General features: G+C 44.9%; 2 protein-coding genes across 4 annotated transcripts in view; one reads left to right on the forward strand and one right to left on the reverse strand.

The window, feature by feature from the left end:
- Window positions 1–5,935, reverse strand: part of PPP1R36 (protein phosphatase 1 regulatory subunit 36) — a 284,578-nt gene extending 278,643 nt beyond the window's left edge. For 2 of the 3 annotated variants that reach the window (XM_069207338.1, XM_069207336.1), the window contains exon 1: window positions 5,125–5,233. In XM_069207338.1, the coding sequence (XP_069063439.1) occupies window positions 5,125–5,133 (9 nt within the window). In that variant the 5' untranslated portion in view covers window positions 5,134–5,233. Of the gene's footprint in view, window positions 1–5,124; window positions 5,234–5,891 lie in introns of those variants that run through there. The other variant, XM_069207337.1, reaches the window with a different exon arrangement.
- Window positions 5,936–5,983: 48 nt separating this feature from the next.
- LOC138259535 (uncharacterized) overlaps window positions 5,984–13,767 on the forward strand; it is a 48,164-nt gene continuing 40,380 nt past the window's right edge. Inside the window, exon 1 of the mRNA XM_069207339.1 lies at window positions 5,984–7,673. Within this exon, the coding sequence (XP_069063440.1) occupies window positions 7,184–7,673 (490 nt within the window). The 5' untranslated portion in view covers window positions 5,984–7,183. The remainder of the gene's footprint in view (window positions 7,674–13,767) is intronic.

Below are 13,767 nucleotides of genomic sequence, written 5' to 3' on the forward strand. Positions count from 1 at the left end.
GCCACAATAAGTGAATTTGAAACGAAAAGTCTTAGGGGGTCATTCCTACCCTGGCGGTCCGAGACCGCCAGGGTAGGGGACCGCGGATGCACCGCCAACAGGCTGGCGGTGCATCCAGGCCCATTCTGACCGCGGCGGTAAAGCCGCGGTAAGAAAAGGGAAACCGGCGGTTTCCCGCCGGTTTTCCCCTGGCCTGCAGAATCCCCCATGGCGGCGCTGCAGGCAGCGCCGCCATGGGGATTCTGACCCCCTTCCCGCCAGCCTGGTTCTGGCGGTTTTGACCGCCAGAACCAGGCTGGCGGGAAAGGGTGTCGTGGGGCCCCTGGGGGCCCCTGCAGTGCCCATGCCAATGGCATGGGCACTGCAGCGGCCCCCTAACAGGGCCCCACATTGATTTCCAGTGTCTGCATAGCAGACACTGGAAATCGCGACGGGTGCAACTGCACCCGTCGCACAAAAGCAACTCCGCCGGCTCCATTCGGAGCCGGCTTCATCGTTGCTGTGGGTTTCCCGCTGGGCGGGCGGGCGGCCTTTTGGCGGTCGCCCGCCCGCCCAGCGGGAAAGCCAGAATGACCGCCGCGGTCTTTTGACCACGGTACGGTCTTCTGGCGGTTCCCGCTTGGCGGGCGGACTAGGAATCACCCCCTTAATGTTCCATGTTGAGCTTTGAGGTCTTTCTTGTCGTGCGTGATAGGCCCAATCACACAAGAGAGGGACTGTTTTATCAGAACTGTAGAAACGCTGGGTTGGGGTGGGAAACTACTTTGCATTACAGTGCAAAGCTGAGTTCTAATGGATGACTTCTGGTAAATCAAACAAGCATAACACATATGTCATCCTAATGGATGATTCCAGGTGAAATTAAACAAGGTGCAAAAGAGAGTTTAAAATCTAGATGAAATTAAAGTGCAAAGTCTATATCATTTGGAAAAGTATTGTAAGACTACGTCTCTGATATCAAGGAGTTCTTTTGTCGACTTCTTGGGATAACAGATCACAGGAATTCTAACTTTTAACGGCAAATCCCAGCTGCAAAAACTATGTATAACTTTTTCTCAGCAAGGATCCTATGGACCAAAATGGACTAATACTGTAGGCATTTTAGATGCCCGCCACCATTGTACGTCTTATGACAGTTCTATGGCTTTATGGGAAATGTGGTCTTTTTTTTATTTTATGTACTCAGCTGTTCAACATAGTGCATCGCTCTGAGATGTGAGACTTCTGTTGTGAGAACACCCACACTCTGCACAGCCCTCCATTCTCTTCTTCTCCTGAAGACATCCAAGTTCAGAAGCCGGAAGAACAGTGTTGCACATGACCGGCATGTAGAGGTAAACACATTCTGTGCCACATCATGACAAGGACCCCTCAAGAGGCTCTCACGCTCCTAAATGCTTTCCACTGAACAGGAAGGGAGGCGACTGAGAGCTCAAGCTCAAACGCATCCTGAAGAAAAAGCAAACTCAACTTTGGTTAACATTACAAAGTTCCAAGGACACCTTCAGGCAACAGGATGTTAAAGAAGCCCACTGATGGTGATAGAATCTCTGAGGAGTGAGTCAACTTAATTTCTAAAGTCAAGCAGCCAGAGAAGAAAGACCTAGATGATTGAAATCCCTTGTTTCAATAACTATGCTTACAGATGAAGACATCAATAGGAAGCCTTTGACAAATGAGGGCTGAAGAGGGAAGGGGTCATAAGGAAAGATGAGTCTCAAATGCTCAGAGAATAAGTGGGGCCAAAAGAGTGGTCACAGCATCCATCCCTGAGCACCTCTCTTCTGAAACCAGCAAAGAAAGTAGGAGAGAAGATTATCACCGTTCCTGGCAAAGAGGCATATTTGTGGACAGCCAAACCTCAATAAGAACGTAAATGGACTAAGATGGAAATGTGCAATGGATAAAACTGCATGCTTAGTCTACTACCACATTGTCCACTCCTCTAATGTAGGAAGCAGAGAGGGCTAGTAAATTATGTTCCACCATCTGCAGTGTCAGAAAGGCCAAAGCTAAATGACACACCCCAGCTGTTTGTTGATATAGGCTTATGTAACTGTGTTGCCATAATGACAAGAGCCACATTTAATCAAGGAAAATACTTTAACATGGTACATTCCTAGCAGCTCCCTTTAATTAGAGTAGTGAAGGAATGAAACCTTCTAGACACCTGCTGACAAGGATCCTAGAGTTGCTGCCCATTCAATCTTCCAGGAATCTGTGCTCACCTCTACTGGTGCTAGGAGGCACAAGAGAATATCACTGAAAAGCATTTTTTAATGCCAGTGGATACATGTTCCCTTGGAAACATCTAAGTGCTGTTGTGCAGTATAGAGATTTCACAAACACCAATTCCTTTCAACCAAAATGGATTTCAACAGAGGGTCCAGGGTGCACAGTGCTTCACTTCACAAGAGGCTTACCCTTGATGCCAGGGTTTCTTGTGTTTGCTGAATGTGCTAATCAGAATTCAAGGCTGTGCTAGGGAAATTGTGTCCCTTGTTTGACAGCATTGACATATTTAAGGCACGGGGAGGAACTGGTGTGTTTAAGGAGGGGATTGTCCCACCCCACCATTCTTGGTTATTAAGGGATGTCTGTTGAGCACCAGGTCCATAAAAGAGTTTCGACAACAGTTTGATTCCATTGTCAGAAAGGAATATTTACATTTTTAGCTGCCTGAATATAAGAATCCTGTGAACTCATTTGTGCGATGTTAAAGAGAAACAATTCACAACTGTATCTTCTACTTTCTACACCTGTAAATAGCTGCTGCCATATTTGACGGTTGCAGCCTCACGTGCACCTTCTTTAATAGTGTGCTCATTTAATTCTTGTGTTCATAGGTAACAAAGATTCAGCATGAAATCATAATTAAAAAGTGTGAAGAGGTCTGAAGAGCCTGTCCCAAATTTTTCACAATACAACGGCTTCAGATAATGTGCTTATAAACATTTATTTATAATTCAGGGAAAAAAAATCCTATTTAAAACAGAATGTGTACAGATAAACATGATTATATTTTAAATCCACAGAATCTTTTTGGAGTGGTTCTTTCATGTGCTCGCCAGGCAGTCCCCTAAACAAAGCCTTTGTGTGGAGCGGTGCTCCTCACAGCAGAGCAGTCTTCAGCCTGGAGTACTCAAAACAGAGACAAATTGTTGTAAGCTGCCTGCATCTGACAATCAACAACAACTCCGACAGTGATCAGGAAGAGAAAAAAGGTTGATCAACTTCTAAAGGATCCTTCACAACCTAAAAACAGGACAGGAACTACAGTTTTACCACTAACCCCTTCCCCACTTCATCTACCAAATAGCTCCTCTTAGCAAAGTATATACTTGAAATTCTGTTGGAGCTTCTGTGTTTAGGTCCCCACCCTCCAGCTCAGGAACGTCAGCAATACACCCCCACTGTCTGGGGAAACAACTCCACCTACATCTTGTGAACTGAAATAGGACAGGAGCTACCAGATGGAACCCACAGGCCCCCATTACTCTGGGTCACTCATAATCTCAATGCATGTAACACACAGACCATATACTTAAATATGTACAACATGCACTTGGGATGTTAGCGCTAAGTATATTTTGCAGTTTCTCTGCTGTAGGAACGATCTAGCATGGCAACATGGGGTATAAATCAGACTGCGTGTTGGCAAGATGCTTTCAGCCAGTCCAAGTAACTCATTTTTAGCGATTGAAATGACCTTTCAATGTAGTGGTGTTAGAATAGTGAGGGAAGATCATTAAATTATACTTTCCCTAATGACTTACCTTGGGCGGTATACAGACCTTTCACCAAGGTTGGGATACTCCAGACAGTGTTTAAAAGGGCTGCCCTGGGCTTGTCACACAACATGCTTGGGCTCCTAATATTTAAATGATCTGCACACTCAAACTCATAGGTTTCAGCAATCTTCCTTTTACATAGATCACAACTTAATGCTATTTCTTTTAACAGCTTTATGTCCTCAGATTGCATGCTATCTCAGAAAGCCTCCTTGTACTAGATTCATAATACCCTGCTTGAAAATTGACCTTGACTAGATTGATTAGTCTTCTTCCTTTTCTCAGAATGACCATTTCTGTACACCTTAGGGGCTCATCAGACATTGCAGGGCCAGCCCGATGAGGAGCAAGCCCTGTGATGAAGCATGACATCCATTGGGTGTGTGAAGGCTATGGCTTCTACTTGTAAAAGTGCCCGTTTGACCTGTGTTTTCCCTGTGGAACAGTGTACCTTACTTATTAAGACTTACTTTGGGAGGATGTACACTGGACCATTTTGAAATCTCCCAGTCCCTCCAGTATTTTGTATCTATCCATATCACCGGCCATTTGCATGCGCTCACATAGCCCTCACTAATGATGACACCTTAATTCTATTATTTTAATATACCACACAGAAACAGGGCGAAATGCAAGCAATGGATTTCTGAGACCACATAATTAATCTCAATAACCAGTAATCACCAATAACCGCTGGATCAACCACTAACCATTGGTTCTATGGTAGCGTACTACTCGCCACAAATCGCTTCAATGCCTCATCACGGGTAGTAAGCAGTACATAAATGCGATAACTCTAACAAATATTAAAGAAATAAACTTTTTTTTATTATTTTGAAGAAATTGGAAATTGTTCTAGCTCCATGCACTGTGTGCAACGTTTAATTCGGAACCTGGCTGAATATGATTTAAGAAGTTAGATGTTGTATAGGTAAAAGTTGAAATAAAGCTGTTTACATAACGGCGAAAGATATCCTGCTCCAGTCCTGTTTGCCTGTCATCACCTAAAAAAAAAACGTGGCCACTGTAGCGTAGTGAGCTAGGTGAAACGAGAAGCCAGGATCCCGCAATAGCAAAACATTTATATCGCTGGAATAAAAAATACATTAAGCAAAGGAGCTTTGCTTCATAGACTTTTGAGAGCGCGGTGTTGTCAGCTCTAATGATGTTGAAATCTGCTAACCACCTGGCACACACATTTGCACTTCAGCTTTGATTAAAGGCAGCGTCATGTGCTAGCTTCTACTACGTTTTCACAATTTCAGTGTGTGCCATAAACGTTCCAGCTCCATCACTGGACGAGAGTGAGACATCAGGCGGTTAAAACACTTACCGTTTCCATGACCGAGAAGCAGGAGAAAAAAGCATAACTCTCAGCCTTTCTTTACAGAGCGTTGAGCGGTTGGCATGGCAACCGACAAGCGTTACACGCTACTGGTTCGGGGGGGGGGGGGGGAGCAAGAATGTAAACGAGTCGCTTCACAATATACGTGAACGAGGCGGCCATCTTGGAATGTGAGTGTGCCATATGTATCTAGAGCAAGCTGCGGTGTCGTATGAACAAAAAATAGGAAACAAACCGAAAGAAGAACAAGTGAACCATACAATATCATGTCAGGACCGGAGGCTCAGATTATGCTTCTCTTTCTTTACTACTCACATTTACAGCAGCCAATCATAAAACAGAAAACTCAAACTACATTTCCCAACATGCCTTAGTCAACATGTCCACCAATCATGTATCCTTCGACCCTATTAGAGTTTATAACCTCAACCAGAACTCCTCTTTCTTTGCTGCTCCTGTGCAAGTTAAGTGCTCTCACTTACCTCTTGGTGCTTTGCTGTATTGGCTTGTCAATAGATGTTAGTGTCATTTGTAACTCTAATTGTATATTCTTTGACTGTGTTGCTTAGGTGACACACGTTTTGTTGCCGCCGCGATCACTGTTTTTTCGTATTTGGCATACACCGCCGACGGGCGTGGTCGAAGCGGCCGCTCAACTCATTTACACCCGCCGGTCATTGCAGGTAAGTACCTGTTTTCTAGGCGTTTTCTCTAGCCTGATACTGGGCTGCTGCCCTGTTGTGCACTGCGCTTACCATGCTCCCTGTTGCCTTCCCTTATATGGCCCGGGGCCGAGAGCTGTGAAGGGCTTCGTAGTCTAATTGGTAGTTTGGTAGGTTTGGGCTATGCGCAATCCTTCGTCAATTTCTCATCCTCCAAACTGTTGACTGGACGCTGGAATCGCACGTATTTTGCATTCCTGGCATACCCGTCAACGGGGAAGACGCCGCACTCTGGCTGCAATAGCGGAGCAAGCCCTGCATCTGGAGCGATGTGCATGCTCTGTATATCCTTCGATTTGGTTTTCTTTGTGGCTCTCCCTGATGCCCTCCACATACTTTAGGGGGCTGCAATAATTTAGTGCACAGCTTTTGCTGAGGAGCCGCTGTTTCAAGGACATTTCCTTTGCACCTGGGGTGGCTCCCCCCGTTTTTTCCAGTTGTCTAGCCGGTGTCCTCTCAGATCTGTTTTGCGCAGCATAACATATTCAGAATGACCGAGTTGAGGAGGAGGAGTATGGGCAATGTTATGAGGAGGCCCTCGGTCCTCAATTGGGAGACGGTCTGTCTGAGGTTATCAACACCTAGGTCCAGCAGTCTCTCAGCAGGGGGCTAGCAGCTTCTGTACCACAGAAAATAAATCAGGCCTTGATGGCAGCCTTGAAGCCTCTCACCCAGCAGTTCGAGTGTTTTGTGAAGAAACAGGGGCTGGTTCCTTTACCGGAGGACAAGGTGACGGACGATGGTCCTTCTGTTTCGACTAAGCCAAAAATTCAGGCCCCTTCCTGGCCTCATGATGGAGCCATGTCCGCTTTGACTCAATCTTCCGCATCGGACCATGTTCTTTGTTCGCTTCCCTCTATTTCTAAGGAGTTGCCTCTTGAGGCTAAGCTTTCATCTGTCTCTGAATGAGCCATTTCTGACTCTAATCACTCCAGCAGCTTGATGCGTAAACGCAAGAGAGCAAAGAAGTCGTCTTCTTCCCGGGCGAAGGAGAGTTCCAGATCTCCTCCCAATCTGTTTCCATTTAATCCAGAGGACATAGTGCATCCTCGGTTAGCGGATTGGGCCCTGGCGCAAGTTGTGGCAGAATATTTGCATGACAAACTTAGAAAGAGTTTTGATAAAGAGGTACGCAATAGATTGCCAGCCGAATGTCCTAGGCCCAAAATTCATAACAGAGTGGCAGGGATGCTGGAGATTGACCCTAGCATGCTCACATTCCTCAAGATGTTCGCCAGGGACCCGAAGAAAGGCATTGACCAAGCCTGGCACTTGTGCCAAGACAAACTGTTAGACCTTCAGGTCCTTTGGCGAAGATATTGGAGATGGCGTTAAAGGCCAAGGAGACTGGCGCTCTGATTGATCTGCAAGTCCTAGCTGAATGGACTCAGAGGGCGATCTGCCTTCTCGGCAATGCCAACTGCGCCTTATCAACGGCAAGATGGAAGTCACTCCTCATGAGGATAGACGCCACTTTGACAGAACTGGCAACGGCGGACGCGGGTCCCCTAGCAGAAGGTCGTCTCTTTTGCGACAAGTTTGTGAAGTATATCGCCAAGTACGTGAAGACGTTTACGACCTTGGATAAGGCACAGGGGAACCTGAAGAAGGTATTCCATTCTGGCCTTTTTGGGCGGGCCGGGCGAGGCAAGGGCTGCTCATCAGGCCGTCCAATTTTCCAAGGCTCCCAGAGAGGTCCCTTCAACTGGGGCCAGGAGTATTCAAGAGGAAGCACCTTCTTCCCCTCCCGCTACATTCGTCACAGAGGTCAACGAGGTGGTTCAAGAACCAGCGCCCAATCAAGTTTTTCCACAGGTGAGACTTATAGATTCTTCTCTCATTCAGTTGGGGTGTCATGTGCAGTACTTTCTCCACAACTGGTGTTGAATAACACAAGATACATGGGTGTTGCTGACAGTGCAGGGTTTTCGTCTAGAGTTTTAGCAGACTCCTCAGCAGGGGGGCCTTCCTTCTCCTCTTAATTTTTCCCTACAAGATGCCAGCGTGATTGATTTAGAGATCCAGGTTTTGCTCCAGAAATGGGCAATTTCCTTTTGCAAACCCCACCCTTCCGGATTCTACAGAAACATTTTCTGGCACAAAAAAGGGGCGGAGGGCATCGATTGGTCCTAAACCTCTGAGATTTCAATTCCTTCATCATATACAGACATTTCAAGATGAAGGGTCTTCATCTGTTGCCAGATCTCCTTCGTACAGGGGACTGGTTGATGCGGTTAGACCTCAAGGATGCATACCTCACTATCCCCATTTGGCATCCTCACAAGAGATTCCTCCAGTTCAGGTGGAAGGACAGTTGGATGGAGTATTTGGTCCTGCTTTCGGGCTTTCATCAGTGCCTTGGTGCTTCACCAAGCTGCTCAAACTGGTGGTAGCGCATCTGAGGGAGAAAGGGATTTGCATGATCATATAGCTGGACGATATACTGATTATGGCGCAATCATGGGACCTGCTCAGGCAACACAGTCTCATGACGATCTCTCTTCTCCAGGATCTGGGGTTTGTCATAAATGAGAAGAAATCTATTCTTGCTCCCTCCAGTACAGTAGAGTTCTTAGGTTTTGTGATCAATTCCGAGACGTCCCCGTTGATCATTCCCAAGGTCAAGCTTCGGGACATCAAGAAAGAGTTGCAGGTAGCATTAGCCCAGCCCTCGCTGTCTCTGAGAAAAATCGCATGTATTGTGGGCTTGTTAGCCTTGTCAATTCAGCCGATTTTCCCCGGGCCCCTTCATTAAAGGGCGTTACAGAGGCTAAAAATCCAGCATTTTCAGAGAGGCCTGACCTATTCCAATTTGATTCCTCTGACAGAGGAGGTGAGGACGGAACTCAGTTAGTGGTTGACGCAAGTGGATGCGTGGAATGTCAGGGCTATCTTCACTTCGCAGCCGGAGACTGTGAAAGAATCGGATGCCAGCCGGTGGGGCTGGGGAGCGCGATGTGGGGACATCTCAACAGGGGGAGATGGTCGCAGCAGGAGCTTCAGTTGCATATCAACTGTCTGGAGTTGCTGGCAGGGTCCTTTGCGATAAGGGCCTTATCTCCCAAGAAAGATTTGTGCTCCATTCTTCTACGGATGGACAATTTCTCGGCAGTCAGATACATCAACAAGTTGGGGGCTCCAGGTCGCCTGCCCTGGCCGAGATAGCCAAAGATTTTTGGCATTATTGCTTAGACCACAGGTTGATAGTGACAGGTCAGGTCAATGTGGTAGCGGATTGGAATTCCAGGTACCTCAGGGACTACAGTGACTGGAAGCTTCTTCCTCAGTTATTCCAGTTAACTCAACAACTGTGGGGTCAATGCAAGTTAGATCTTTTTGTCTCACGTCTGAACCGACAGCTCGAGGAGTTCTTCAGCTGGAGGCCGGATCCTCTCGCGACGGCCACGGATGCCTTCGTTCAGAATTGGTCAGGGTCTCTCAATTATGCATTTCCCCCCTTCGCCATGATTCCAAGGGTGGAGACTCAGATCAAGAGGCAGGAGGCGGAACTGGTGTTGATCACCCCGATTTGGAGGGCACCACCTTGGTTCCCGTTACTTCTGGAGCTTGGGTGCGACTCCCCTCTATGTCTTTCTTGGTCTCTGGACATGCTATCGGGGCCGCAGGGCGAGAGGCATCCTCTGGTAGTGGAGAGACAGTTGCATCTGTTGGCTTGGAGGCTTTCAGGCAACAGTGGCACTTGCCAGGCATTTCGGACTTGGCTGCAGACTTCATCAGTAGAGCATGGGCACCATCTACTAGGTATAGGTACTCCTCAGCTTGGATAGTTTAGCGATGTTGGTGCCTGGAACGGCATTTGGATCCCGTGGCAGCTGGGATTGTCCAAATAGTAAATTTTTTATCACAGAAAGCAGAGGAAGGATTGTTGTACAGGTCGGTAAATAATTTTCGATCAGCCATTTCCGCTGGCCATGTCAGAGTTAATAGCAATCCAGTGGGCATGCATCCTGTTGTGGTTAAACTCCTTAAGGGCGTGAGAGTTTCCAATCCTCCTAACCCAAAGTACACGTGTCTGTGGGATGTGAATCTGATTCTCAAGTAGTTTGAAAGCAGGCCAGATAATTCTGGTTTGACAAAGGAAGCAATTGTCTGCCAAATTAGCAATGCTTTTATGTTTGGCAGCTTGTCCACGGTCATCAGATGTGAAAGCTCTGGATCTTGCAGGTAGAGTTTTTACTCCAGAGGGTGTTTCTTTCTCTATCTCTAGTAGGATTAAAATACTGTCTACAGGTATAGAGTATTTTGCATATCCTTTTTCTATGAAATTGTGTGTTGTCAATTGCTTGATGTTGTATGAAAAATGTACTAGAACGTTGAGGTCTGATCTGGCAGGTCAATTACTGATTTAATTAAGTAAGCCTTTCAAACCGGTCTCTGCAGCGACCATTGAGAGGTGGTTAAGAGGCAGACATTGATATTCAACAATTTGGTGCGCACTCGATTAGGGGTGCGATGGCATCTAAATCTGTGCATTTGGAAGGTGTATGTGCAGGACATTATGATATCAGCTGATTGGTCCTCAGATTCTACTTTTAAGCAGTTTTATTAAAAACGAGTGGGTGATTTTGCGTCTAGGGTTTTTCAGGCAGCTTTGAACTAGCATAATCTGAGCCTCCAGTCCTGACATAGAAGGAAAACTTTGCTAGCATTCACGCCAAGAATTTTTAATTCTATTAAGGACACGGAGGCGAGGATTATCCCACCCACTTTATCTATTACTGTCTCATTTATCAATGTAGTAATTGAATGATATGTACGTAGCATTTAAGTTTTCCCTCCCAAGATATGTTTGTGAGTAAGATTACCATAGTATTATTTCTCCTGTTTTTTCTTAGGATCTGAGCAGAAATTGGAATAACTGGAGAATTGTTTCAAGCCTGGAGGGGCGAGCCGTGGTATTTTCTGTGATTGGTTTCCTTCATACAGATGGGTTTTCTTTGCAGATGTTCGTCAGGTTTTTGGTTATTGAAGGTTCAGCATGATGGAGTTCTGCAGAGCAACGAAAGAGGAGTTCTGGTTGACGTTATGGACTAATAGGGTCTAAGGATACATGATTTGTGGACATGTTGACTAAAGCATGTTGGGAAATATAGTTTGAGTTTTTCTGTTTTATGATTGGCTGCTGTAAATTTTAGTAGTAAAGAAAGAGAAACATAATCCTCACATCCATGTCCTTAATAGAATTGAGAATTCTTGGTGCAAATGTTAGCAAATGTTTAATTCTATGTCAGGACGTTGGCTCTGATTATGCTTTTCTTTCTATGCTTTATTTTCTCAGCAGCCAATAAAAAAAGGGAGATTTAAACACTACATTTCCAATAACTTCAATATAGTCAAATGACCAACCATAGAGTGTCCGCTATATAAAACTCAGTGACATCATAAGACTTCCTCTTTGTTTGCTGCTCTGCAGCTGGTTCAGTGCACGTTTGTATTGTGATTCTGAAGTGTTTTATGCCTTGAAGCATCGCTTGGCAAACACTGAATGCTATTGCTTCTGTAATTCACCTCTTTTTTCTCCTACAGGTAGGAGCGCTTTGGCCTTTTGGGATGCAAATTTTTTGCAGTCCCGTACATTTGTTGAGCTGGAGATGGAGCGAAGACATGACTGCCATATTGGGTCGGTCGCGTCTCCACGTTCTAGTCCTTTGGGACGCTGCAGGCACACACAAGAGTTTGTTTGTGGTTTTGGAGGCCTGGGGCAGTGTCTGTCGGTGCGCTGCACTGATTTGCTTCCCCAGAAGTTATAGTTTTCTTGTGCCTCTTCATTGCTCCTCACACCCTGTGGCATCACAGTGCACCCAGGGTTGTAAAATTGGGGAATAGCTTTGCCTAGAATGCTTCAGGTGCCTCCCTCCGCTCTCTAATTCCCATATCTGCACCTGTTGGAGTTTGCACTCCCCCTGGTTATAAATGTTAGCGCGTCTGACCTTATTTGGTTATTTATCATTAGTCATAAGGGGACGTGTTAGAGCTTCGATGGACCTATTGACTGCGCTTAGAGTAGTTTCCAACATAAAACTAAATTCCAATACAAATCAATAACAATACCAATCAATAACATCAATAATCTTGGGAGTCAGTAATTTCCACACAACATGACCCCTTGGACATGAATAACCACACCCTTGTATAAAAGTTAGAATGTTTATTTCCCTATAATAACGATGCTAATATCACGTAACTTAGCCTAAAAATCAAATGGTGATCATACAGAAACAATACTGGTTGACCGGGTCTTCTAAAGAATCTCACTTTAATCAAAGCTTAAATCACTACACATTCTAAAGTTACAGTACAAATCAAGAGCAAAAATAACTGCGCAATAAAAATGGCATACATTTTGATTTCAGCAAAAAAAAGACATCAACTGTTGTTAATCTCTAGCAGTCATCAATCAATGGGTATCCTAACTAACCTGATTAGAATAGCATGTTTGGGCTTCATGCAAAACAATTTAGTCAACACAAATTTGGAAAAACATCTAACTATGGCTCTATCAAAATTAGCGGTTGGTACCTAAGGACAAAAGCAAATAGACATACCAATCAGTAACGTTGTCTTACACCTTGCCTCAGTATGGTTCAGCAAGCTGCGACTGTCTTCATCAATTGGACATCTGTTCGGTCAGCAAAGCATCAGACTTCAGCATTAAAATTCAAGATAGAAAATGTCCTTTCATGCAGTTCTGACAGAATAATGGCTATATCCTCTCGAGACGGTTAGGAAAGAATGGGGCGAATGGCTTCTCTCCTCTCGGTGCAGTCTGGCTAAGTTAGATTCCCTAAAACTACTTCCCACATTGCTATTGGTCAAAGAATCATACGTTTACGTTTAGTCCAATTAAAGTAGAACCTCAAATCTAAGAATTTACTAGACCGTTGTTCACATGTCGATTATTGGCTCCTCTTCTCCTGTTCCCGTTGTTGGGCTTGTCAGGTAACAAATTTGTATCAGCTTATACTCCAGTCAGTGCATTCGTTGTTAGCTCCTAAGAACCACACCTTTATACAAAGTATCCTCAGCTAGTACAACATATTCTAGCAAGCACGTCTCATGGGAAAGGATTCTAGCTACTAACATTCAGTCAAGCGCAATGGAAAATTACAATGTAATTCTCTAAGCAGCCATTTTATGATTCGCCTCAAGCAATGCAACTTGATTTGAAGCCGTGCAACTAGGCCTAACACCTCGCTAAATTAAGGCCTATGATTAATAAGGCAGCTACTTAACCCCTTCGCTGCCAGGCCTCCCCCCCCCGTGCTGAGCCTTTTTTTGGCTATTTGGGGCAGTTTGCGCTTAGGCCCTCATAACTTTTTGTTCACATAATTTGCGTCCTTTTTTCCAACATCCTAGGGATTCTACAGGTACCCAGACTTTGTGGGTTCCCCTGAAGAAGACCAAGAAATTAGCCAAAATACAGTGAAAAGTTTGTTTTTTTCAAAAAAATCGGAAAAAAGGGCTGCAGAAGGCAGCTTGTGGTTTTTCCCCTGAAAATGGCACCAACAAAGGGTTTGTGGTGGCAAGATCACCATCTTCACAGCTTTCAGGAACAGGCAGACGTGAATTGGAAAACCCAATTTTTCAATACAATTTTGACATTTTACTGGGACATACCCCATTTTTACTATTTTTTGTGCTTTTAGCCTCCTTCCAGTTAGTGACCAAAATGGGTAAGAAACCAATGCTGGATCCCAGAAAGCTAAACATTTCTGAAAAGTAGACAACATTCTGAATTCAGCAAGGGGTCATTTGTGTAGATCCTACAAGTGTTTCCTACAGAAAATAACAGCTGAAATAAACAAATATTGAAATTTAGGTAAAATAAACAGCCATTTTTCTCCACGTTTTACTCTGTAACCTTTTCCTGCGATGTCAGATTTTTGAA

This window comes from Pleurodeles waltl, chromosome 9 (genome assembly GCF_031143425.1).
Source record: "Pleurodeles waltl isolate 20211129_DDA chromosome 9, aPleWal1.hap1.20221129, whole genome shotgun sequence".
NCBI classification, from domain to species: domain Eukaryota; kingdom Metazoa; phylum Chordata; class Amphibia; order Caudata; family Salamandridae; genus Pleurodeles; species Pleurodeles waltl.